At 39.8% G+C, this 27,395-nt stretch overlaps 1 protein-coding gene across 3 annotated transcripts in view; it reads left to right on the forward strand.

The window, feature by feature from the left end:
• The window catches only part of LRMDA (leucine rich melanocyte differentiation associated), a 983,368-nt gene extending 962,429 nt beyond the window's left edge, over nucleotides 1-20,939 (forward strand). For all 3 annotated transcript variants that reach the window (XM_085312295.1, XM_085312293.1, XM_085312292.1), the window contains one exon: nucleotides 18,742-20,939. In XM_085312295.1, the coding sequence (XP_085168421.1) occupies nucleotides 18,742-18,821 (80 nt within the window). In that variant the 3' untranslated portion in view covers nucleotides 18,822-20,939. The remainder of the gene's footprint in view (nucleotides 1-18,741) is intronic.
• Nucleotides 20,940-27,395: the final 6,456 nt, after the last annotated feature.

A 27,395-nucleotide genomic window follows, 5' to 3' on the forward strand; every position in this document is an offset into this window, starting at 1 on the left:
AGGCTTGTACCCAGTCCATGTATCATAATGACAGGTATTTATGTTTAATGGACTAAATATTTTTTATTGGAAGAGAGCAAATGTCAGCTTAACTTTGTAAGCCCCGCATTCAACTTTCCTTTGAGGTTGGTGAGAGACGGCTGACATGTCATTGAAAATGAAATGTAAAAAAACCAATTGAGACAAAGCGAGGATAAGGAGCTGTTTTGCCAACGAGATGTTGCTTTAATGCTCTGCAACTATTCATTAAATAAAATGTAAACTCTACCATTTCAAACGTTGCAGTAAAATGGTTTACTAGGGCAGACTTTTAATGGTTATTAGGGAAAACAAGAGCCAACCACTGCCAAATATTCTTTTCTGGGAAACATTTTATTTGAAAAGTCTTTTCCTGAGTTACAATTTCAGAAGATTTATAATTACAGAGGGGTCTCCCCCTTTTCTTTTTGAGACAAAGAAAAACAGAAAAATAGCTTTTAGAACCACCACTTGATGATCCTTTTCTTTTTCCTTTGAACAGAGTAATAGCTTTATATAAGCTTCCCAAAYGCTTAGATATTAATTGCACTTGAAGTCAATAAATTTTAGAGCCATATGTGTCTAGGACTTACCATCATTGCTATAAATGGGGAAGGAGGTATCCAAGACAGCCAGATTCACTAGGCCTGCACAGTTACTTGGCTATGCGAAAGCCCATATGAATTTGTTTTGTCTAATTAAAAATGTAGCTGTCATATCATTTGGTCTCATGAAAAGACAAACATCCTCCATGTTAAACAAAAACTCTAGTAAGGGGAACAGAGAGAGAAGATCATGTTTCGCTATCTTTCTGTAATCCGTTTTAGTACCCCATCTGCTGGTTGACCTTCTCTGAATGGATTTTGGTGATATACAGTAGTCTCATCTAGCTTCTGGTCATGTATACTCTGGAGGCACTTCAGAGAGGATATTCTCAAGCCTGAGAGTTGTTGTTTGTTTCTTTGGTGATTGTTCAATATTGTTCTCTCTTGACTTCATCATCTCGCTAAAATATTCCATTCAGTTAAGTAATATGTCTTAGTGCAGTGAGTTATCTGCTAGGGCTTTGATGCCTGACCTCCATGGTACACCTCCAAAACTACTGCACTGGCTTCACCAAAGACTCTACAAGGCACACAAATGCTTTGGGGGAGTAGGAGGAATCTCACATGACTCCTACATACCTTCCCTCTGTTTGACAAGCAGGCAATTTTATTATAATAGCAATATCTGTCCCAGCATCTCGTTGGTATATGTTGTAAAGTTCTAGTTTAAATAAAGCACCTACTAATATTGTCTGTGAAGAAAGCCAGATCTGGCTAAGTAGTGTTGTAGAGTGATAATGTCATGCCTGTAAGGTGTTAGACACTGCTTCCTGGTAACAAAAGAGTCACTTTAGAAGCATCTGAAATTTGTGTCTGCTCCCTGGATGATGAACTATCTGCATTTTTGAGCAAGCCCATAAACAAACATCTGCTTACACGATGGAAAGTGCAAGGATAAAATGAAGACATTGGCCAAACAGTCTGCTAAAGCCAAAGAACTTGTAGCGCAGCACAGGATTGAAAACATGTTAAAATGGCCTCTTCTTTCTCCCTCTCTGACCTTGTGTCAGTTGTCCCAATATAAATTATAGCAGGCTGAAGGTCTTGAAGGGACGAGTCTTGAGGACACAATGTGGCCTAATCTGAGGATGTCTCTGTATTTGCTTCTTCCTCCTGATCTAACATCCTGCAGCGGGATTGGATTCCTCCCTGCGTTTGTGCAGCCACACTGTGCTTCGGCTAGAGGTTACCTCGAATGCAATGTGAGGCAGCCGAACCATGACAGACTACTTATGACCATCAGAAATGGTCTGTCTGGTAGTTCTGAGCTGACTTTGATGTGACTGGGCAAACTGCATGTCGAAATGAAGCATCAAAGCCATCGAAGCTGAGTTGCAGCGTTCTGCTGAACTAAAGTTTGGTTCAGTTTCAAAAATTGTCTTCTGTCTTTGTCACATAAGGCTCAGAAGCAGTTTTCCACTGGCACACTTTAGTGGCATGTGAAGCAAAACAACAGGAATATATAGCAAAATATTAGCAAGGTTGCAGCAGGCAGAGGTGGTGTTAGTAGGAAGTTGGCGATAAAAAAAGAGACTAACATGTTTGACTTTCTGTGAGACAGAACACTCCCCTTTTCAGTATCTATTCACCACAAAATATGAGGTCTCCTGTAAAATGGTATGTTGGGGAGTGCGAGCTGGCAGTATCCAGCACACTACTCCCATGTCAAAAGACATCATAACTTATTTTCTTGGTTAGCCCATTCTGCCATTTGACTAAATTACTCCAAGTTAGATTTTTGCAAAAACAAGTTTGAATTTCAGACAAGGAGATCCCTTCTCCTGCATTCCATGTATTTCAAAGAGATAAAGAGGCTGTTGGTGTGTATTATAGGCTTCATGGATAAAATGCAGAAATAAAAAATGACTTACTGCTGTAAAAAGATTTTTTTTATGTAAAAAGCAAAAAATGCGAGAGCTCTAAGACTTCACATCTGAAGTTCATCTTCATTGAAAGAAAGTTTCTATGGATGTACAAAAAATATTGTCAAATGTCAAAATTATTAGTGATTAAACATGGCTTTTTGGAAGCACATTTCTTTCAATTCAAAGTTAGGTGGGTGTATATATGTACTTAAGTACAGCCCCTTCACACAACTGTCATGAAGATTTACTAGCCCAGACACACAAATCTACCTGCTTACCCTTTGCCTTAATAAGTGACRATGAAAAAACTTAATGGCATTTGATCTGTCCATCAAAAAAAATGTATCAGGTTAGTGGCTTGATAATGTTTTGCAGAGCTGATGTGCACTATGCATTTATGTACATATTTGTGTTTTAATTATTTCCTACATGGCACCAGTGTAACAAAGGTATGAGGTGTATCTGTAATATAGTCAAAATTTTAAATGAAAATGCAAAATTATTAATCTAAAATAGTTTGAACCTAAATAAGAAAGAACTGATTTGCTACAATTTTGCAAAGTACCTTTTCCTTTGCAATGTTTGTGCTGAATTCCTGGTGAATATGAATATGATGTTAAAGGGTGAAAGCAGTTTGAGGATTATGTCAGTCATAGCCTTCTTGGACTAGGACCCACAGTTCTGACAGCTATTCAGAAATGAAGTAACTTTGGTTCTGATTCTGCATAATGAGAATATGACAAAAAAGGGAGTTTCTTGTACATTATCCTGCAGATATAACTCTGCTGTCTGTCAGTTTGTACTGTATTTTATTTTGATGAAGAGAAAGCATTAGAGAGCAAAAAAAAAAAATCTCTTCATCAAAAAGCTTAACAGGAAAGAAAAAAGTCTCAAGACAATGTCATGTATTGCTGGTTATTTGTGATGGTTAAAAGAATTATCTGAAAACAAAGAAGTCTTTCACAATGAATCTAAACCACAAAAGCTTTAATAACATTTACATCTGTGTATCATCCATGTCTCCAAATGCAAGTCATGAATAACACATAAACTAGAGTATATAAGGAACAGAAGTGCTAGCACATCATTTAAAATCCAACACACCCCATCGTCAGTGGAATCAAATACACAGCAGGAATGGTTCCAGTTGATAGACACACAATGAAGTCATTGAAAATGAAAACATATTAATTATGTTCCTTAAGGTTAAGATAGCAATAGCTGAATTCTGTAATCCTGGCATAATATTAATGCTCAGAAGCCATGCAGGAAAAGTGCATAATGTTTCAAGAATTGTGGAAATTTTAGTTTTGAATTCACTTTATTCCTGCATTAGTGTCTCACTTAAGACTGACTCCACAGCATGGGGGGGGGGGGGGGGGGGAAGGCGGGTAGCAGGGAGAAGAGCAGAATGTGCAAGACAAAGACAAAACCAGGGAGAATTATCAACAACAAAAAAGATGTTCTTGGTGCAAACAAGCCACTTGCACTACATGAGCTAATTGCAAGAAAAGGCCGTTTCTAAACTGCAGCTGTTATGTGCTTAAGCAAACCCTGCTGGGAGAACTGCTTTGTACAACACCTCTGCTAACGCAGGCACAGGGAGAGCCCTCTGACAGAGGAATTCAAAGCGCAGTGCTTAAGGAGAATCCTCTGCTTTTCTGAGTTTTCCTGAGGTTATTGCAGGATGTGATCGTAGCTTGTCATTCTGATATAGTTTTCTCTTTCCGTAAATATTTTTCTGTTTTCATTATCTTTATGCCTAGGTTAAATCAAAACAATGGAAACTGAAGGCATTGTGGGGGGGGGGGTGATTAAGGGGGGCTTTGGGGAAATGTTCAGGTTGTATGATAGAAAATGGTAAGTGTCAAAAAAAGAAAAGAAAAAACAGCTAGCCTGGTTATGGTCAATTTATTTGTATAACTATTTTTTGCTTGTCCTCTAGGACTTGTGAGATCACTTACATGATAGTTAATTTTATATGTGTTTGTTCTTCACTCTTCTTTTCTTCTTCCTCCACCAAATCCTCATCTATACATCTTTGAAACAAGGCTGTTGCACCTGGGTTCCTGACTGTATTAACTCAGCTGTGTTAGAGTACTGAGTACCCCGTTCCTTAGCTTCTTTATGCTCAATTCTCCCAACAACAAGGGGTTAATTGTCTTTTTTCAATGCATTTTAAAATTCTTAGCTCTGAGGAATGGTGTTTCCATGAGGCTTGCATGTAATTACAAAATAATATAGGCACTCTGTCTTATTTTCAATGAGTGATACTTAAATCCTTGTTGATGTTACTGCATGTGTGTATATTGGGGCTTTTCTTTCAGTGTACTTGATAGCACCACAGATGCAAGGTATTTGAAAATTTGAGTCTTTGGGCTTTAAATGTTGTGCCACTTCTTCTGCTCCTTATACACTACAGATTATGTATAATTGATGACCTGCATTTACAGACATGGGTGGTATACAGATGTAAATGTTATTATAGCTTTTATATTTTATGTTCTCTCTGAAAGATCATTTTGTCTTTGAATAATATTCCTGTTCAGATTTTGGGGGGTTTATCTCTAAAAGAGAATATGAAATGGATATTGCACATCGTATATTTCTTAAAAGTAATTTGGAATTTTAGGGTATGGGATTGGTGGTGACTGATACACTGCCTGGATGAGATATATCCCTTTGAAAATAACAGCGCCGGTACATGCCTGCATCTGTCTAACCTCATAATTCACTTTCACATTGGGTTATGGATGTCTGCATTCAGTGAGTCTATCTTCCCTTTAGGTATTATTTCAGCCCTTTGAGATAATAAGGAAAGTTTAATTGCGTTGTTAATTGATTTTTTGCACAACATTATTACCTTGATTGATTGCAGAGTTGATGAAAATGTTAGACACAGGCAGTGTAAAGTATCAGCCCAGTAAGGAGTGGGAGCCTTGTGGAGAATAGATAACCTTGATGTTAAGAGCTATATCCTTCAGATATGTCTTCCCTTGACATATTGATGGCCCTTGAAAAGGGAAAAGCTGATTGTATGCAGAATGCAATCATTAAACCCACTTCAGCTGGCTGTTGATTAATTTGTTTTTTCCTGAAGGATCTAGTTAAAGAGAAGGCCTCACTAGTATCAACAGCAGCCATTTTCCAAGCTTCAGATTATTCTTAACCCTCTCCTAGAAGAAAGAAAAATTATACTGTCTTGCTTTAGACAGGCAAATTGTCTGAAAACATTCAGTCCAACTGCAATTTGGGGATTATAACACTCGCTTTACCCTGTTAACTGTCTGCTTCCTCTACGACCCCTTCCCCTCTCCCCCCCCCCCACCCCTGTCTTCAGTATTCAGCTTCGCAGCAGCTACAGCCAGCAGAAAGTCACGTTTGATGTTTTCTGAGGAAGGCCAGTGTTTGTTCTCCACAGAGATGGCAACAGGGATGTCAAGCTTGTTTTGCCATTTTTGCCCAAAGACTGAAATACTTCAGTAGTATCTAGCTGTTCCTGGTGGTCTCTCTGAAAGGACCAGAGTGTTCAYTGCATGGACGTAAGTGGTCAAACTTTCCTCATCCCTGAGAAAGGTCTTTCTCAATTAATTTGTTGTTGCTGTTGTTGTTGTTACTGCTTTTGAGATCTTTGAGGTCTTCAGGAGGGCAGTTGCRTGAGAGCACGAAGAGTGCAAGGGAAGAGTGCCCGTGGCGTAATGATACTGCGCCTGGTACTGACTCCTTCAGCAGAGAGACTGGTTTAACAGAGGCAGGCATGTACCCTGTGCTTGGGTGTGCTGAACCAAACAGTGAGGGTGTTATAACCAGCTCTCCAGCTGTGAATACCTAGGATGGGCTAATCCTGGACTACCTGTTACCTCTGGCACGCTGTGTCGGTGGCACTCRCTGTGAGAGAGAAGATGAAGAGTGTTTATTACCTGTAAGACCCATTGCCTATAAGGCCTTCCAGTGTCAGAAAGGGCTTTATTGGCAGAAAATCATACTGTGCATGGAGGGATAGCTTCTGTCTTAAGCATTTCCTCCATTTGTATTAGCAAATGACTCAGGACCTGTAAAACATTTATGCAGCTTTAACTAAGCAATTGCATGTCTTGGAAAAATAATGCTGCGGAGGCACTATCCCTCTGTTAACCAGTGAAAAGTATTGGGTAAAGTAGTAGGTAGTGGGTTATTGCTTCCTGCTTACCTTGGTAATCTCATAGACAGTCTCTGTTAATTTGCTTTTGTGAGTGATACAGTGATCAGTGTTGTTTGATTGTTTGGCCAGATGTGTTTTATTAGGTCCAATGTGCACATTTGCCAGTTGGCTCCTTTTTAATATGGGGACATGTTAACTTACGACATAGTCAAGTCTGACAAATTTGAACCAGCCAAATAAGTGAGTAATATTTCAAGCTGTCAAAGCGGGTGAATACTGATTAACTGACACACTCCAAAAGCTCTCACTAGTATCCGTGCTCCAGTGGAAAACATTTACTAAGCATAATACTTGTTAGAAAGTCTTTGGTGCTTTGACTAAACTTTAATGACTCTGACCCTAATAGAGGGGTTTTAATGTGCCTCTCTTGAGCTATTTCTTAGCCTCCTATCCTTTATCTTTTGCAAAAGCTTCCATGGAGGCTAAAAGAGCGCTTGTAAACTGCATTCTGCTGTCCACTGTGATTTAACCTTCAGCCTCTCCCTCATTAGCATGTTTTTAAAAGGAGGCTGAGGAAGAGGGGAGAGCTGAAGAGAGGAAACAATGACAATGTTTTGGCTTTCCGTACTGCAGGCAGTCAGAGTTTAGGAATTAGACTATGGCCAGTAAGTATTTGGTAATAGTAAATGGTGGGGGATATATTGCATTAATATAGCATGCAGTATAGCATCAAACCTAATTCTTTCTGCTAGAGAGAAGCCCAGACTTAGACCAGAGAAGAAGGCATTTGCTGAATTTTTAGGATGTTTAGGGCTAGACACGTTTCTGGTTTCATTTTATGCTGTATAGCAACTGAGAGAAAGAGAGAAAGGAGCTCACCAGTTGTGTGGGGTCCGTATGTGTCTCTCAGAAAGTGCCRAGTGCCTTCAGCTTCCACTGGAAATCAAGGGAATCCAAGGCCTTGTAGTATCAACTTCTTAAAGAGGCTTGGTTTTGTATTTAGGAAGAATCATAGCAATCCTATCATTAGCAATTAGTTAAATGTTTCCTTTGTTTCTGATGAAGGGCTTATGGAAGGGAGCAAGTAAAAGCATGCAAAGAAGGTTCCTCTAACTGTATCGTAATGTGACAGCAGCACTATTTCATTATACTCTTTAATTTTATTTGAGAGACTTTCCCAGCTTTAAAAATAAAAAAAGCAACTTGTCTTTATTTCAGATGACTCCCTTGAGAAATTTCAGACCAGTTGAGCCAGACAGAATTTTGCATGGCCTTTCCCTCCCCCCCTTTTCACTAATGTGAACTCCTCCAACAGGAACACATTTTAAATCCGAAAGCAAGTTTTACTCATGAGATGAGCCAAATTTGTGTCTAAACTCTCCATAAGGGCCCTGCTGCTCAAATTTTTTCATATAAGAATTTGTAATTTTATTGGAATGCTTGCAGACTTTCCGAACAATTATTCCAAAAGTTTGCTTTCTGCCCCATAAATCATGGTACGTTTGTTTAATCCTATCACAGTTCCTGAAAGAGCTTACTTCCCTCTTTTTCCCCCCTCTCATTTAACTGCTTATGCAATCTGTGCATGATTAAAGTTTGTGAAGTACAACATAATTATATTTACTTTCTGGCYTTTTTTAATGATCCTGTCGTTCTTTATGGTTTAATTCCATTGCCGATTAATATYAGTATATTATTAATAGAATATAGGCCAAAATATAGAGCAACCTAGAGAAATGTTGTTTTTGAATATGGTAGCCAAATCTTCTGAAAGTCTTTTAATATGGCTAATATAGGCTGAACAGCTGAACTTCAATATACAGTAAAGACAGGATTTTGCAACCTTCTTGCCCAGCGGTYTGAATATATAAAAAGTGTCTCTTATGTCATGGCAGTAATAATACTGTTGCATCATTAAAAGTAATAGAAATACAGTTCAAAACAGCACTGGAATTCATGTTGCAAGTGTGAGGGAAGAGCAGGTGCCACCTCCGGCTGCACGAGGAGCCCCGTAGCGTACACGGGCAATCACCACCCCGCGTGCAACGTTTTGAGCCTTTTGTTCAGACCACTACACAGTGACATCCTTTTGTAGCCATCTGTATACACAAACTGGTGCTCAGTGAGTTAGTTCATGAGAAGTCAGGCTCCTGGGTGAAAGGCTGAAAGCAGAGATTGTATAAATACAGGCTTTGATCATGACAGGACAAGAAATTGGCCGCAAAACTAACGAACAGTATTGCTTTAATTGTCATATCGGAATATTTAGTTTGCTGCTGTGGTCCGTTTTTTAGACAAATGCATGCTGCCCTCTAGTGTTGATGCTCTCGGCTTTAACCCGACCGAAGGGAGGGAAGAGGGTGAGATGGGTCTGTTTTGGCCGGGAGTGGCTGTACGCCTGGTTACTAAAACTGCTTGTCCAGTTTGGGGTGTTTGATCATTAATAGAAAGTAATCAATTTTTTGTGATATTAGGCTAGAGATGGAGAATGAAGGTTATTTTACAGAAGTATCCTGATTTGCTTAGGATCCTTACAGTAGTTTGTTTCATCTTTAGTCTACTAGATTTTAGTTAGAATATATATGAGAGAATGGATATATGAAGAGGTATTTAAAAGACTAGAAAGATCTGTGAACTCACACTTTTTTCCCTTCATCTCCCTCAAGGATATTCAAAATACATGAATTTAAGTATCAGCTCACCAGTAATATCCATCATGTTGATAAGGTATTTTCTGTATACTTGGATTTCTCTGACTCCAATTCCTAGCTGAATATCCAGTTTATATGCCTGAGTATTTAAAAACATCTGCTTAAAAATTTCAGTGTATTCAACATGAAATATTCTAGAGTAAAGCCTATGTTAAATTCCACTTATGACATTATTTGAAAGTACAAAAACGTTGAAGACATACTGAAGAGACAAAAGCAGTTGGATTTTTTGTTTAGTGCTTTTGCTTTATTTTCATTAGAGAGAGCCACCTCCCCCTTGCCCAACATATTTCTCTGATGATGATTGCAATAAGCGTGGAAAGATTCCAGAGAAATCCCAAGTGTGGGACCTTAAATTGTAACAATGATACCCAGAGGAGTACAGAACTGGTTAATGATTTAAAGTATTATGCCCTAAATGCTCCTATTTTAGCCAACAGTGGAGAATCTGTAGACAGCACATGCCCAGATCAAAGCTGATCATGTCAATGTCATTCAAGGAGGGAGAGATACCCTCCTTTCTCCCTTCTCTCCCCCTTACCCTTTTTTTAAACAAAGTATGACATCTGAGGAACAGTGTGTTGATTGTTCCACTGCCAGGATACGCATAATGGAAACATTAGCTCCAAGATAACTTTTAATCTGTCAGCCTAATGGCTCCTTAATGTGTAGAGGGCTTTAAATGTATGTCAGCCAGGGCTGTATAAAGTAATATAGTTTGTGGCCTGAATGGATCTAGATGACTCCGCACCATGACACAATATGGTTTATTATTAAGTATCAGCTCATCAGCTTATTCCCACGGACTTGGACAAGCTTCTCAATTTTCCAGTAACAGATTATGTGAGAAAAAGCTTGCAGTGCATTTTTCCCCCTTTCCTCTTTTTTCTTTTCCCTTTTTTTTCCCCTTCCAAATTACAAGTTTCATCCCCAGCTGCACTGGGAGCCCTGAAGTGTATTTACAGCAGGCTGCACTTTATCACACATCAGCTTGACTGCTAGTTTACACTGAACATTTATGCAGCTCCCTTGGCCTGGGAAGCAGACTTCACATCTTTGTATTCCTATCACCTTCATTGCAAATTTTTCCAACATCCTCTCCCTGTTGACTGCTTTCCTTCCCCTTCCCCTCCCCTACTCTCACTTTCCCCATATACCCCTCCTTTTTTTTTCCCCTCCCTACAAACAGGCCAGTGAGACTTGACATGTCGCAGTACTTGTCTGTACAGGATACTTGCAGTAATTCAGTGTCTTTGTTTGCTTGTTCTGATTCCTCCCAGCTCTAACTCAGGTGCTTAATTCCAACACCATTGCTATAGACTCCATATACGTTTGCTTTTATGCCTTCTAATAATTTGTTTCAGTCTGAAAGACCACTTTGTACCCCATGATGTAAGGTGTCCAGAGGACATTATTACCATTTTTTGGCGTCCCTGTGCAGGGAGCAGAGCAAAGAGGCGATTCCTCTCCCCTGAATGCAAAGGCTGCATTCCCTCAGCGTTGCTTCCACGTGCACGGAGGGTCTGAATCAGACGGATGCCGCTGGAGGCTTGTGCTCCTTCTTAAGGAAGACTGCACTGGGCCACGTTCCCTCATCCATGGGGACCTCACTTCAGGCATTTGGGGCCTCTCTGTAAGTGCTGTGGCCACGATGCAGGGATTTTCTGTTGGGTACAGTGTCTTCAGCCTTCTTGAGCGCATTCTGATCACTTTACACACACATTTGGAGGGATTGCATGTTATTTCTGCTTACATTTAGCATTTGTCATCTTAGAAGTTAAGTTAAAATGTTATTAGTTTATCGCATAAAGAGATTTAGTATTTGTGCATCTGTTCCTTGAACACTTACATGAGACTGTTTTCTGATACTATTTTAGTTTGTAATTACTTTTTTTTTTTTTTTTTTTTTTTTTTTTTTTTTTTTGCTGTGCTATTGCACGCCATTTAAGATAACCCTTCTATAGCATCTTCTCTAGTGTATTTAGTATCACATGCAGGTAAATTTGGCTAGAGAGGGCAAGATGAGGAACCACATATCTGAATACTAAAACATTGGAAGCAGCTGAAATTCAAATGGGTTAGCAGTAGTTCATATTATTAATATGGTGGTTACTAGCAGTTGCTTCTGCTGTCAAAAGGACTCTACAGGCATATTGAAAGATACTGAGTCTTCCCATTAGGTGCTCACAAACTCAKAGGTCAAAACAGGTGAGACATGAGAAATGGATATAGGAAAATGAGGCAGCAAGGAGTGATTGTAACAGATGCCTGATTTACACTTGCCTCCTTGAAAATACATGTAATGGGGGGGAAAATGGTAGAATGGCCATAGAAGAGGAAGAGGAAAGGTTTCATACCCTGGAAAGTTCAGCAGTCTGAGGGAATGAGTTATTTCTCTGAGTCTAGGATTTCATATTGTGTCCTAAGTGGTGTGACCAGTTGTTATACACCTGTGTCTAGGACSTGCTGGAAGGAGTCTGAAGCTGTGTAAGGACTGGACCTGTCTCAGTCCCCTGGCAGCTGTAGCAGAACTGAAGACGTTTGTTTCCTTATCTGCTGTATCCTCCTCTTTCTATTGCTCCTATTGTTCTGATCTGAAGAGGCTAGATAAAATGACTCTGTGTCTTAAATCCAACCTTTTGTCTTGCATTTTGGGATCTGCAGGCACAACAGATGGATTTAATAATCTGAGATTCCTTTATAACAGCATTGACAGCTTCCTCATCTCTGTTGTTCTTTTCCTGTCTCATATTGCAGTCTTAGAGCTTGAGCTCCTTTGTACTGCCAGTGGTTTGTTCACTACATGGCCCTGAGTTGTGTGTTGGGGAGGGCAGGGTGGAAGTTCAAGTGGATCTCTTTTGGTTGCATACCTGCCTGCTTTTGTGGGGACTTAGTGACTCRGATGGTCCCTTCTGGTTTTTGTCATCTTCCAGATTCCTGTGTCTAAGAGATTATAARCTGGAGGAATATTCAAGAGAAATGACTGTTCTGTTCCACCAAAAGTCAGCAGGAAGAACAAATGTGGCTCAAATTCCCTYCCTTCTTGTCTCATAGTGGCTTGCAATGAGATTGTAGTTCTAAATTTGTGATAACTTTGCCATGTTACAGAACAATTCAATCAGTATTTTTTTTCTGCTTTTGGCTCRAACAAACCTTCAAAAGTACAGGATTTCTTGCACCTAATGGCTCAAACTATTGTTCTTGTTTCTAAAAATGTGCTTTTAATTCCTATAGTATTTAGTGTTCTTCATGTTCGTACTTTAAAAAACTGTAAACCAAACTCAGTATTTGTAGTGGAAAATTTTTGCTTTTTCGAAATAGCTCTTATGACACTTTAAGGAGAAGTAATGATGGAAAGGTGCACTGTAAGTTACTCTTTGCTTGTCACATGMGGTGGCTTGTTCAAGCTAAAGCTCCCTCCCCTCTGATTGCCTTAAAGAAGAACCATCTACGCAGTCTTCATAGCTCTGATTATTTTGCCAGTTATCAATATTCCAAGACATTTAAAAATTGTTTTGCCATGATTGTTCCTCCTGGTACAATCTTATCCATGCTAATCATTATAATAGCCACAGAAAATAGGAAGGCTATGTTCTTTAGCTGTAAATTCTGTTATATACTCAGTTTAGGGAGTTATGATTAGGGTTACGCACTCATTCTGTCCTCCAGACAAACTGGTAGTCCTTCTAATAAACAGTAAAAATTCATGTAAGGGCAGCCACTCCTTCCCTGAGAGGTGAAGTTGATGGGAGTTTATGTTACAGTCAGAGGAACATGGCGAATAATGAGATAGGCGACTCTGCTGTTTAGTTCTGTGACTCATGTGGATTTTAGAGGGAGGGAAAACAACTATGAAGGTCCAAGTATAAATAAATAAATCTTTGCAATTTAAAGCAGCCTGAATGAGCCTTAGAAGGCTGAGTTGGCCCTAGGCTTGGACAAGCACCCAACATTTTGGAAAAAAGATTGTCCCTTTCTGCCTTTGGAAAGTATCTCCCTGGTGTTACAGTCACTGACTCAGTAGAACTAAAAGCTCTCTACTTGGGTCCGAGTCAACGTTCTGTTTATTCTTTTTTTTCCTATCTCTGTTACCCTCTCTCCTCTGGCCCCTCCACCCACATGTGTGGTCAAGCTTTGCATGCGTCTCTGCACCCCAAAAAGGTCAGGGAATGGGCTGAATGTCAGGGTAATTTTTGGAGGTTTTATTTTGTTTTGTTTATGTGTTTTTAAAAAGCTAGATGGCCCATTTCAATTAACTTATGCCAGAAATGATTTGTTGAGCATTAAAAGCCAAAAAGTTTGAAGCAGCATGTTTGGAAATATTTTGATACTTCTTACAGTACTCAGCTGCTTTAAATATTCTTAATGATGATTATAGAATAAATAGCTCAGGCATAATTAAAWGGATTTTTAAAAAATCCAGAACGAGTGTGAGAGAATATATAATCTAATGCTCCCAGTTTAGCAAAAATAAATAAAAAAGGTAACCTCTGTGCTACTGGAAGTCAGAGAAGGTGAGACTCCTAATTTCTTGAAAAAGTACTTGAAAAAGTACTTGATTAATTACAGGAAGTCAAGTGATAATGAAAAYAAAAATTGTCAACTATGCATAAAGYTGTAAGTATTTCCATAGGATAAGTATAAAGTGAAAAAATTTTAAACTCCTCCACAAGAGGAATTTTTGCTTCCAAATGGCTTTGCTTATGCCCTGATATGAAAAGGTTTTTAAGAGTTTTAAATTAATTTGACTAATGCAGATATTTTGCCTAAATCAGAAGCATTGTAGACTTGAAGCTATTTGTAGACAGGTATTTATTCTCCTCTGAATGTTGTAGGTAGGGGATTATAACCTGTAAAGRAGGTTCATATTAATATTTAAGGGAATTTTGCAACTTCTGTTCATTAATTGTAGAAAATGCCCAAGTGCCTGTGAAAAAAATGGTAATGATATTGATATTTCATCCTGAAGGGTCTCAAAACAGTTTACAGATTGGTAGTATAACCATCCCTGAAATGCACCCAGCTTCTTGGTGGAACATGGCAGCTGTTTAATAGCCCATAGCAAAACTACACAACAGCAGGTTGTAGAAAGGGAGATGATTATGGATCAAATACAAATTGGTGGTGGAGGATTTAGGTACTGTACTCAAATTAGGCTAGAATATTGAGTCTGTGCATAAGTGCTACTCTCTCTCTGACCACAGCTCCTAGTACGAGACCTGTGGTTAGCGCGTGTGAAAGGTAGAGGACTGTATGCCGAAATGTAATCTTTGCTGTATACTGTAAACCGGTGTGTTTGACAAACTGGTTTTATTGTGAATACCTTGCTGTTTGCAGAGGCAGRGGGGCAGTTTAATAAAAACACTTGATGTTAAAACGAGTGCCTTGAGGGACAGATGTGGCAGTAGGTTTTGACGAGGGTGGCAAAAGTTGSCTTGACTATTTAATTTTTTAAATTAGTTTTTAAAGAAAACGGAATGCTACTGAAGACTATATTGCCAACAGCTGCACCAGCTGTGATGGCTGAGGAGTGTTGTTTATAGATGTGGAGCATGTATTTGTTAGGAAAAAAATGCGAACCAACAAATGTAACAAAACGCTACCTGATAACAGTACTTTTAGATCACTGTTGGCCTGAACTAAAATTGGGCCTGAGACTGCATTGACAGAGACTGTGTGATCTACAGCTCTTGCACATCCCATTGCAACTCCTTTGTACCATTTTCCATATAATATACAAGGACCTACAAAGCTTTTTCACTCTAGGAAAGTGTATGGAAGTCCAGCTGCATAATAGCTCTCTGCAACACATGCCCAGTTTAAAAGGAGCAAACATGACTTGAACAATTTTTCATGTGCTTTAGTATGCATGTATGTATTTATTTATTTATTTGGATAATTGGGTTTTCCCTCAGCTGAGGAAAAGCCAGTGTTACTGACATTACAATGTGTTTGTGAAGAAAGACTGATACCACAAACACATGCAAGCAACTGCAAGGTCATTACTTAACCTGCATAATTAGAACATCCGTTCCAAGGGGGGAAAACATTTTAAAGATAAAGGGTGTATTTAAAAATGATTCTTCTCAATGCAATTTTTTCATAATTATAGTTTTAACAGCTTCTGGTGATGGTAGGAGCAGCTACTTAAGAAAAATTAGAAGCCTCATTCAGGGAAGATGATCCCTCAGGAGACCTTGTGTTGTCATTTCTCAAGAGCCACGAGCAGAAACCTCGTTCAGAATGGCTGCGTGTGGCTTTGATGTATAGGGAGTATACTTAGCAGATTATGACCAGCGCTAGATATTTTAATTAAAAACCACCACAAGTGTCAAAAATATATTGTTCCCCCYGTATTCCTGCCCCATCTGTGCGCAAAAACACAAGCGTATTCATGCTCCTGAACTGCGAGAAATGAATAAAATTGCAGATGGGCAGGAGAGAAGCTGTAGGTTTCCTAAATTCATACGTGACATATGTTAGCATCAAAACTCTTTAGCAGCCCATATGCCTTTTGCGATTCTCAGAGTTTTCTGCAGTTGCCAAAGGGAGGTGGGAAACGGAGAGGCAAAACAAAACAAAAAACAACCAGTCACCGCATTTAATTTATGAGCAAGACTATTGTTTTACAAATAACCTTCATGATAAATAAAGTCTCTCGGCAACATTTTCAACTGCGCTTTTATCAAGCCTCTCTGAGCAGTGTGTGTAATATGCCTGGCAATCGAATCACAGCTGTGTGCCTTGGTAGGGAATCTCTGTGGAGACAACACTTCCTTAATTTAAACAATTGTAGGCTGCAGGAGTTCAAAAATTTCAGCTGACTTTAACTGTCACTAGCCCAAGCACCTTTATCCCCAGGCGAGCAGCAGCAGCTGGATTTCATTTCCTGCTGCCAGACTGTCCGACATCTTTGCTGAACATCCCAGGAACCGAGCGTCTTTACTTTAAGGGTTTTATTCAAGGTGACAGCTCCTCACACTTTAGCGTTCAGATCACCTCAAGTAGCTGAGATATCAGTGAAAATGAGAGCGCTTCTACAGCAAACTCCAAATTTAGATTGACTGAGGTTATCCTTAGGCCTCCCGACCCAACCTCCATGACAGAACAGGCCTGCCAGTAACTTTAAAACTACGGTGGAGTTTGTAATGATGTCTGGGGAGAAATATTCTGCAGGAGCGGTGGAGAATACTATAAGCGATAGGAAATGATGTCAGATTTAGTTAGGGCTGGAGACAGTGTTAGAATATACTTGGCATAATATGGCACCGGTATCTCTGTCAGCATCTCTGTTTTCTGTCACCGCACACAATTYGGGGCCTGTCTGTAGTCCTGACAGTGTCTTTTCAGATCAGGTTATTGCCAACTCGGAGACTCRCTCGGCGCAGCACCATACAGCCCCCTTTGTTTGAAGTCTGCCCTTTTGTCATTAGTGCACTTGATGTCTATTTAAATCTGACGGTGAATGCAGTATCTGTTTTCCTGTCAAGAGATCATTGACAATATTAATACCTCATGTCCTTGCCTCATTTTCTAAGCGCTGACACCTAGCTGCAGTCTCCAGCATTCATCAAACAGCACTCTCTCACCAGCATCTCTATAAACAGGCTGCCTCGCAGTCCTTAAGAAATGCGGCAGACCTCAAACAAGACTTTTATCAATGCCAGGGAAAAAGGAGTCTGAAGAATGCCATTAATAAACTGTTCATATCCTTTGCATTTGGAGCTCTAAATGGCCTTCTAATGCCTTCTGCGTTTTGCCTTGGAGTATCGTCGGGTTGGGAGACAAAAACTTGCTTTTCATTAGGTGCTTGTTTAGGAATGGTAATTTCATCCCTTGAATGTGGAAGGCACTCTACCAGTCATTGAAATTATCGAAGAGAGCTCCATGGAGGAGGGGAAAGGCATCAAGCACTGCACTCCCCATTTGTGTTTTCCCAAAGAGGAATGTGTTTTTTCACAACAAATGACAGACCTATCATTTTTTTTTCCCATAGGAATGTATTACCATCCTGATATCTTAGAAAGAWAGGAGAGCATGGGTTAACATTAGTCTTGCAGAGCTCATGCCTTCCAAAGCTTTAGTTGCTTATTTGACACACCTTATACTGCAAATGTAAATACAAATTATAGAAGCATGCRTATTTAAGTCATACTTTCGGTGGGGACAATATTTGCTGCATGAGTCCTGGAAAGCTAAAATCGCCATAAATTGAGGACCCATCCTCCCCCATCTTTACTCTTTGTGTAAGGCCATGTGTCTCTCCTTTGGGCTGGGTTATGTTTGCCCTTGTGGGGGCGAGCTAGATACTCGAGCGATCACTGTGTTAGACAATCCCAAGACAGAGGAGACTCTTTCACCTTCTTCTGTGCATGGGAGATGACTTTAATTTGACTGTATGTGCCTGGGGGCACAGAGAACGACTCTGCTAGTAAAATTTAGCGTCTTTGAGGATGTTCACAGGTGGGAGGTAGCTGTGAACTTACACTTCTGCATACCACTTAGTACCACCAGAGGGGATGCTTTCGAATAAGGAAGTAAGATCTGCAAGTATGTACGGCTCACCCACAGCAGTTAAGACTTCCTCAAGCATCTTGCCCCCTGTACGTGCTAAGAATAATGTGCTTTTTGTACAGAGAGCGGCGTTCTGGCTAATTTTTACGAGCAAGCATCCTCTATGTACTGCTATTTACCATAATTTATAATTACATCTGCTCTTGCTCATGTGCCATTGCTTACAGAGTTGCTTTGGAAATGTTTTTGCTAAATGTTTGTTTATATGTCTGAGGGAAACGCTGGGGTGTGGAGGGCCAAGTGTTAGGAGGTCCCAAGCTCTAGTCCGTGTCTGTCGATAACTTCCCTTGTGGATTTCACTTAGTCACTTCAGTTCTCTGCCAATGCAAAGCAAGGACAGTGTGAGGTGCTTGCAGGATGATTTTGTGAGTGTTTGTAAGATTTTTGCTGGATCTACATCAAGCTGTAAATATTTGCTGCTTTTTTTTTTTTCTTTTTGTTTTTAATTGTAAGAAAACTCTGTAACCRTGTGTAGGGAGATTACCAAGAGTACAAAATGTAAATCCAGTCCAGATTCTCAGTTTTCCAAAAGTGTTAGAGAGGTACTGTGGTTTATAATAGAGTATGTGATGTGCCAGTGTAATGTCATCCCATTTTTAAGACACTTATGGATGTATGTTTAGCAGGCTAGCTCCTGCAGGTATCTGAGTGTAAGTTTGCCCAGTGCTGCTTCAAACAGTGAGTATTTCAAATGCACAAACTTTACTTTGCCACACAGAGAGAGCTGTTCCCTTCTCCCCACTCCCYTCAGTTTTCCCTAGCTATATGCCTTCTTTGCATATTATGCTACCACTGTCCTGATTATAATTTGTTTCCTTTTACTGTAGGCGTTTTGGGAAAGTGCCGCTACATTTACTATGGAAAACATTCCGAGGGCAACAGATTCATCCGAGATGACCAGCTATAAAACACASCGTTGCTTCATGCCTCTTCAATCTATCTAGATAAGAAGCACAAATTGCATCTGGATTTTAAGCGTGTAACTAAAGTCCTCCCGTGCCTTCTGCTGACTTTGCCAAGCCTGTCAAGATCATCCTTCTATCTTAGTCTGAGTAGTCACATAGAGATTGACATGATTGCCTTTAAGCAGGTCCCATCCACCAGTGTGACAGACAGCTGCAGCCAAGCACCCGGCCTGACAGGATGAACACCGTGATGGATTGCCTGGTCCAATTGCTGCTCGCAGAAGAGCAGAGGTCACACCTGGGGCTTCTCTGAGCACGCGCGGTCGGCTCTTTAGCAAAAGCAACGCGTTTCTCTACAGCTCGCCTGTTGAGTGAGTGTGGCTGACAGTATCAAAGTGTTTAGAAAAGAGAGAGGCTGTAATTTCAGATGAAAAAGCCCCTTATCTGTTCTTACTTTTCCCCCTTGAATTAAGTTCTTGTGTTTCTATCTCACACATGCATATGGAAATCCTTTTCACAGAGCTTCTCCCCTCATCCCCCCAACAAATGAGTCTATATGGATTGCTTTTTTCTTTCAAGAGGAAAAATATATCCTGAAATATTTCAGCCATGCACAGCACTGTCACTTTGTATTTTTGTTTATCTATARAGAGAGATGTTTAARCAATTTTACMGGCAAACTAGATTTTCCTAATTTTWAAATTAAATCTCAAGGTTTGCTAACCCTTACCTTCAGAAAAGGGATCATTTTTAATACTGCAGAATAGTTGCACAGAGGACCTCGTGCTTAACTGTATATGCTTTGAAAAAGCCCTCAATTACAATCCTGATGGGGTGTGTTTTTCCTGGTTTATCGGACAAGGTACTTTTACCTTGYGCAGAGATTGCACTTAGAATGAAATGCTTAAATTTAGAAAGAAAAAAAAATGCTTCAAAAGGGGAGCTATAAAATTTCCACTAGGTGAGTATGATTATTAGAAGGAAAAAAAAAAAGGTAAATAAAAGTAACTGGTGGAATTAATATAATTAGCACCTTTACTAATATGTTCTAGAACAGAGCTCTCATTAATCTCCTTTGATATATATGTAAGCAATGCTTCTGTCAGCTTTTCAGTGACCAAAATAAAAATGCATAGCGTATTTCCTGCTTTTCTAATAAACAGATTCAACATATTAAGAATCATAAATATGYTACTGTGAATCAAATTGCAAAAAATTATTAAATACATTGTGTTCAGTGCTACTGAATCCAAAGGAAYTGGCCAAGGAATGTGCAGAAATTGTGACCTCTGGGTTGTTTCAAACCTGTCCCAGCTGAGAGCGGTCACTATCTGGCTGATCTTGGCTTGTCTGAAATTACTTAGTGCTTTTAATTCACTTTCCTAGCAGAAAAATGTCAATCTTTAGAGGTTGACTCCTTCTTTTGGCTAATATCAGGTAGTGTTGCAGGTGGAAAGGAACTGGATGTAGAAGCCAACTTTGACATCAGGTGTGTTCTGTGGAAAAAGATGAGACATACTGGTAGAGTGGCAAAGAAAAACTTGCTGCTGCTGTCCATTTAGGCTTCGCTATTCTGAACGCCTATCTGTAATAAATGTTTAAAATTGATGAGGAACACAGCAATCTACTTTACACCACCTGTAGAGCACATCTTATATATTAAATTCAGATTGAGCGCTAAGCTACTTGTTGAACAATTTGGTGCCTGGAAAGTGAGTTTTGGCCACTTGTAACACTTCTACCAATGTCATAGATGACTGCTAATGAAATGCTAATAAATTGGTGAGTAAATTCACATTAGAAGTTCTCGGAGATATTAAGGTGGGAAAGGACAACTACATGCCTCTCTCTTTTYGGAAATACTTATTAGAAACATTAGGGTACTGTTCCATCTGGGTTACCAAAATAACAGCAAGTTGCCATCCTAGTTCATTCATATCGTGTTGTCTGTTTTGAAGCCTCAATGCATGTTTTGGCCAGAGCATCTTAAAGGCAGTAGGGTTCTGAATAAGGGTGTTTAGAATAACCTAATGTCATATTCAGTCTGGTTGCATATATGTTCTTGTCTTTATAAAAGGCTTTAACCCTGCCTCAAACAATAAACAGCACTTGCAAACTGACCGCATGATTTTTCCATGTTTATTTTGCTTGTTTACTTTTCCTAATGTCAAAACCATTTGTATCATTTTCAGGAGTGTTTTCCTTCATGCAAAGCTTTGGAGGCAAAAATATTTTTGGAAGGAGATGTGATCAAAGTCTCTTCCATTTTGTTTTATGTTTTCACTTGGGGGTACATATACTTAAATATGGTAAAAACCCTAATAAAGTTTGCTTGAAGAGAATTCAAACTAAAAGTCACTGATTCTGGATAATAAAAGGATAATCTAAGAATAATTATTTTTGTACTATTAGAATATGTTAGAATGTTTTATTTAAAAGCTAGCATGCATGTTTATTACTGTTTCTGAGAGCGTTTTATTTTCAGATGTCTTCTGCTGAAGTTTTACTTTAAGAAAGGATAAACTTTTTGGGTCTAGCACTGCTATCCATGCTTGGTTCTTAATTCGGTAAAAATGCTGCCTGAATTTCTTAACTGACCTGAGTTTCAATTACGATTACAGTTGCAGGAATATAATCAAAAGGAGAGATTCCTGTCTGTCCCCTTTACTTCCCTCAACATGTATGGCAGATCTTTCCCTCTCAAGATTTACCAAGCTATTAAAAATTTTTTTTTTTTGCCTACTAGGCCAAAAGGATTTAAATTCATCTCTTTCCAAAAAGCCACTGCATTCTTACTTTGCTTTGCATTGGCAAAATTCAGTCAGCCATTTTTCGTTATGACKAATAAGATTTGAGATCCAAGCTGTATTTGAATAAGTACTCAAATACTATGAATTTTAAAAAATCCAAACTTCAGTCCTATGTTTAGTCTTGTGAATGATGACCAGTACTTTGACTTTTGACAGATATCACGCACAGATGAAGACTAGAAGGTGGATGATTTTGCTGGGAGCTGCTTGTAAAAGCTGTTTTATTAGTGCAGTCCTAACATTGTGTGTTCCAAATGTTAATTTCTCATGTTTTAATGACAATGAAAAAAAAAAGCCAACCTGCAATTTTAAGTTAAATGTTTAAAGTTAAACTGCCTTAAGTGAAAAGCTTACAAATATGGGTACAGAAACCTAACTTCAGTTAGAACATACTGGATCTAATAGCATCTATTGCACGAGTAAATGATTTATGGATTTGCTGTAAGTGTGTAACTACTGCAGCCACCTTTCTCTCTTTGGTTGAGGCTGAGTCCTACAACACTTACTCAAGTACTTTTTTTACTCAAGCCATAAATCCCTCTGAGGTTAATGTTAACTTTCCTAACTCTCATGGAAAATAACATACATCTCCCTTTTTTGATTTGTTTGGTTCTTTAGRCAGAACATTAGGTAACTGCTGAATGTTCAATTCCCATGTCCTTTTTACAAACAAAAAGTCAAACATTTTATGACATGAGCAAGCAAAAAAAGTAACTGTAAACTTGTGCGAACGTCCGGGATGTTCAGAGTGACTAGTGTGATGCCAACAGTTTCTAACTGGCCTGTATTTCCATGGTCTGTTGGTTTAGCCAGCGTGGAAGAGAAGCGGGCACAAACAAGAGTTCAGGACCTCTTGGCACACCTGCCGCTGCTTGTACTGTTGAATGCTGCAGCAGAAGTTCACAGCAGGTAAATAAATAAATATAATTGCATACCCTGCCCTATGTACACTTAACAGTTGCAAAGCTCTTTATCTCCCCCTCTCCCCCATGTTCTTGTTGTTCCACGGTGCTAAAAAGATACAGGTATGCTGTGTGGGCTTTAAAATAAGCTACAGGGAAAGTTTGAGCAAAAGTCTGTCAGCTCTTAAAAGRTGCATAATCAGCAAATCATAAACAATTTGGAAATGTAAATTGTGTATTGCTCTGGAAGGAATTTTAGCTTCACTAATCTCTGTAATGCAGGTGAGTTAATCTGAACTTTCAAATTTGCTGACTTTTTRTGCAAACATTTTTCTTTCTTATTAGTGTTAAGGTTCAGACAAAACATGGGTTCCTTTATTAGCACATTACTGAATTTTTACAATGCCGGTCATGTGTTTGAATTTATAGCAGTGCTCGAGCGTTTAACGCAATCACTTATTCAGAAAACTCACGGAACATCAGTAAAACGCGTTGAATTTGATGAACCTTCCACAGTTACTGTAGCGATCTCTGCCATTTACCCCGGCGTGCACGGGATGATCTGGGCAGGGCGGCTCTCCCTTACCCGGTCCCGTTTCCGAGCGCTGCCTGGCCCGAGAGGAGCGCCCTGCCCGAGGCAGGAGGCGCGTGCGGGAGAGGCGCTGCCACCTCCAGCTGTTCGCTCCGCGGGCTCTGTTCTAGGGGAGGAGTTTTGCAGAGACAAGCACCGCTCTCCGCACCGGGACGCTGTCGTCGCTTCCCTTCTGCGCGCTCTTGCTGTGTGGTGCCCGACCCTCACACCTTGCCCTTGCTGCCGCACAGGATCATATGTGCAATTTATGTRGGTACTTTGGATGAATGATTACCTTCGTGTTTCTGGTAATTAGGAATTTTGGGGTTTGGAAGTTTTGGTCTCCTATATCCCTGCAAAAAACTAAACACAAATTAACTRTCTTTTTATAGACTCTGATTTTTGGGCCACTTGTCCAGTAGAATAAAAAACTGGTTTCTAAGCATCCCTGTTTCTGAAGATAATATAAATATACAGAAATACACATATATTTGCACACGGGCTTTATTTAGTATTATTATTTGGGGAATGGGAGGGTATTCATCCTTTTGAAGTAAGCGGAAGTACCTTTGACCTTTTTTATTGTGATTAATTTATGAAAGAATTGGATGTCTCTGTTTTGCAAAGTGTCACTAGCTTGGCCCAACGTATTTTTTAACTTAAAGAATTTGCCAAGAAAGGGAAGTGGCTGCAAACTGTGGAGAAACATAGTGCAGACCACCATAAAGACGCCTACTGTACTGAAAGGTCCTTCAGCCTGCCTCTGCATTTATGACCATTTACAAAGGATGCCCTGTTACACTATGTAGCTTTTAAAGCTATTACAYCTCAGCAAGCTCAGAACCGAAATTAAGATAGTTTCCTCCAGGACGTGCTGCAGGCTGAGGCAGCAGCTACTGCCATGTCTCTTAAGTTGTCACAGGAATGAAATGCGCTGCACTAAACCAATCCTGAAGCCCCTCGGTTGACACCTTATGATATTACTGTGATATGATATATCTGTTGCCTTCATGGCGAGTGGGTCCTATAATACTAAGTGATCTTATCGTCCTGAAACATAAATGTTACCCTGCGCTTGGGTACCAGAACTGAGCAAAGAGTGTAGGCCAAGCCGYACAGTCTTAGGTGCTCCTAAGGTGCTCCCTGGCTTAGGACTCCTGCCAAAATCCCAGCAATCATTTTTACCTGTGTAAGAAGTGCATCATCGGTGCTGATAGGTCAGTCTAAGGGAAACTAATACAGAGCATTTTCAAAATCACTGAATATTAGCCTTATGTTGCTCCCACTGAGGTCAGAAGAAAAGAACACACGTGCCTCTGCGCTTGAAAATCCTGTCTGTGAGGTACCGGSTTCACTTGCTGCCAGTGAGTGCGTTTGCATTTGTATTCCTGCCAATTACACAGTCACGTAGGGAAAGTTTTACCCCCAGCGGGGCTGTACTAGYGGCAGCCTTTGCAGTGACGTTCCGAATCTGACCTGGTCTCAGTCTTACCGCACATTTCTACTTTGTGTGGTGCGATAGTTGGCATGTGAGTACAGAGCGTGAAGTGCTTGTCTCTGCCCAGCTTGGTGAAGTTTATTTTCTTTATTTTGTGTGCACCTGTCCATCTGTTTGYTTTGTCAGGGAGCAGGCACATGAGAGAGACGAATTTCAGCTTTCCAGGGGCGTAGCCATCTAGGCAAACTTGTGGCTGGGTGTTTGGTGCTAAGTAGCTGCTTGCAGGATCAGTCCGGGGAATCGGGCGGTGAAGCAGGTGATAAAATCGGGGTCTTGTATGTCTTGTCAGCTGCCGTCGTCTACTCCTGTAGGTCTCTGGCTGTGTCCTTGTCTGCTTCAATTGCCGTGTCACTGCTCTGCAAACGTGTGATGGCACAGCAGAGTTAAGTGTTCCCCTTTTGTTTCTAAAGTGAAATTTCTGCTTCGCCGATTGCGGTATAACAATTGAAATGCATGGTTTGCTTTTTCAGTGCTTGTATATATACACCTGATACCTGTTATGTCTCACTGTCTAGTCTACTCCTGCTGTTTGGTTAAAATCTGGTTTTGGCACTCCTTTCCACTCCTACTGATGGGAATGAGAACAAAGCAAACAAGATATGACTGGGAGAAAACAGCCACCTAATGATGCTGGTGTGGGAGCGTGCCTATGCTGACCGCTCCAGGTGACAGGCAGGCATTTTTATACACAGCCATACCTAAATGGCGTGGAGGATGGAGCTGGCCCATGCCCCCTGGTTTGGAGCCTGCTTGGAGTTGGCGTGCGGCTGTCAACAGCTGATATAATCTTTGATTTGCTTGTACTGCTTTGGCAGTGTTAAGTGCAATACCTGCAACTAATGCTCGTTTTATTTCTAATATTACTAGAAAGCACACCCAGATCTTAGATTAAATGAGTCAGGCCCAAGAAAAATTACTTCTTTCAGCCGTTTGTAACTTAAAAGTCTAAAGAGCATTTTCTTTGGCCTTTGTTATGTGAGAATGTACAGGATACACCTGGCACTCCTATTTCAGYGAACCTAGTGGAATTAATATATTTTCCATACTCGGTACTAAAAGAGCTGAATCTTTCTAAAAGTTACCTTTTAGGTTAGGTGACTCTGATGGACTTGCCTCTGGTGGTGTTGTCAACCTGAAGCTGACCCTTTCTTAGAGTTGCTGACAATGAGATTAAGGTTTCAGATCAGGATTTTCACAAGCCTTCAAGGAGCAGATATTTTTAAGGACGAACTGAGTTGTGGTCATGGCACATTCACAAAATATCATCATCATCTCAGCATCCTCTTTTTTTTTTTTTTTTTAAGGGAACAGCATCTCAGAAAATGTGTTTAGTTCTGTGTGAGTTGCATTCCTAGGTTTTAATGTAAAACTATTTTCTATGTTATCACATTACATGCAATGCTTAGGTTGTGAGAGCAAGTTTCTAAATGTGTTCAAAACATCCCCCCCAGCACAAGTTTAAAATTCCTTGCAAATATTTTTGCATTCTGATTGCATGTTTTGATGATGATTTAAAAATAAAACCGTGTGAAGTCAAGGGTTTTTGAACTTGGTTATAGTTCAGTCCAGAAAATTGTTGACAGATCATCTCACCTCTTATTTGTAGTTCCACAGATCCTTTTTGAACAGGAAGGCATACTTATAGTGATAAAGTTTGGGAATGTCTTCATTAAATTTATCTCTTAATTCAGTACTACATTCGGAAGTAAAGAGGAGCTTGAGAGCTCTCTTCAGATCATGACCAAATACTCTGGAGAAAAACAATGACTGTAGAGTGCAGCTTCAGAAATTCTACACTAAATTTACGTTTGAACAGTGAAAATCAAATAAGGAATACTAAGGCAACTGGAATTGTTACTACTGGCCCAACTTTTATCTGTACTTGCCCTCTTACTTTTGTGTCAGCATTATTTTGGCAATTGAGTATTTATGATTAAATACAGTGAAAAAAAACAAAGCAAGGAGAATTCTGAAGACAGTCTGCTTTTATAGGACTCTCTGATTTTGTAAGACCTTTGAAACAATGTGTGCACTCAATTATCTAGTATTCAGGGTATCTACCGAGTAAGCAGACAGTTGTGGACTTAAGGGAATTTTCCAGTACACGTGCTGTTCGGTCTTAGCAATTTTCTTTTTACCTAGGAATTGTTTTCAGAAATTCCCATATAATGAAATTTCTGTTTAAGTTGATAGCTGTAAATGAGGGCACAGTTGCTTCATTTCCTTTTGACAATAAGCCAAATTCATCCCTGGTGGAACTCCATTGATTTAACTCTACTTGAGCTAAGCTACACTGGGGATGAATTTGGCCCAGCTTGAGATTTTTTTATTCATCTTTTCTTTAATTTCCTTTAGCTTAGTAGTCGATTTAGGGCTGGTCCGAGGATTACAATACAAGAGAGGGGAAAAGAAAAACTTCTCTGCTCAAGAGTCATTTCCTTTTTAATACCCTACTGATTTAACCACAACTTGTAATGTGTTTCAGGTAGCCAAATTTCAACATCAATTTTGGAAGAAAGTTCACTATACTTGGTGACTCCTTCCTTGGCTGCCTCCCAAACCACCAAATCACCACCTACTATACAATACACATATTATAAAAGGCAATGGAAATGTTTCTGCATGGGGAAATGATATGGATAAACTGTAGTTATCAACTGGTGCCTGATACAGTTAGGTTGAGCTCCACTAATTACACACCTCTTTGGCCATTACCTCAAATGATGGTGGAGCTGTAAAATCTCTGTCTGTAGTGCCTACACATCATCTCCCCAGCTCCTGCTTTCTGTGCTTGG

Source organism: Rhea americana, unplaced genomic scaffold (assembly GCF_003343005.1).
Source record: "Rhea americana isolate MKP2758 unplaced genomic scaffold, rheAme1 scaffold_36, whole genome shotgun sequence".
NCBI lineage: Eukaryota > Metazoa > Chordata > Aves > Rheiformes > Rheidae > Rhea > Rhea americana.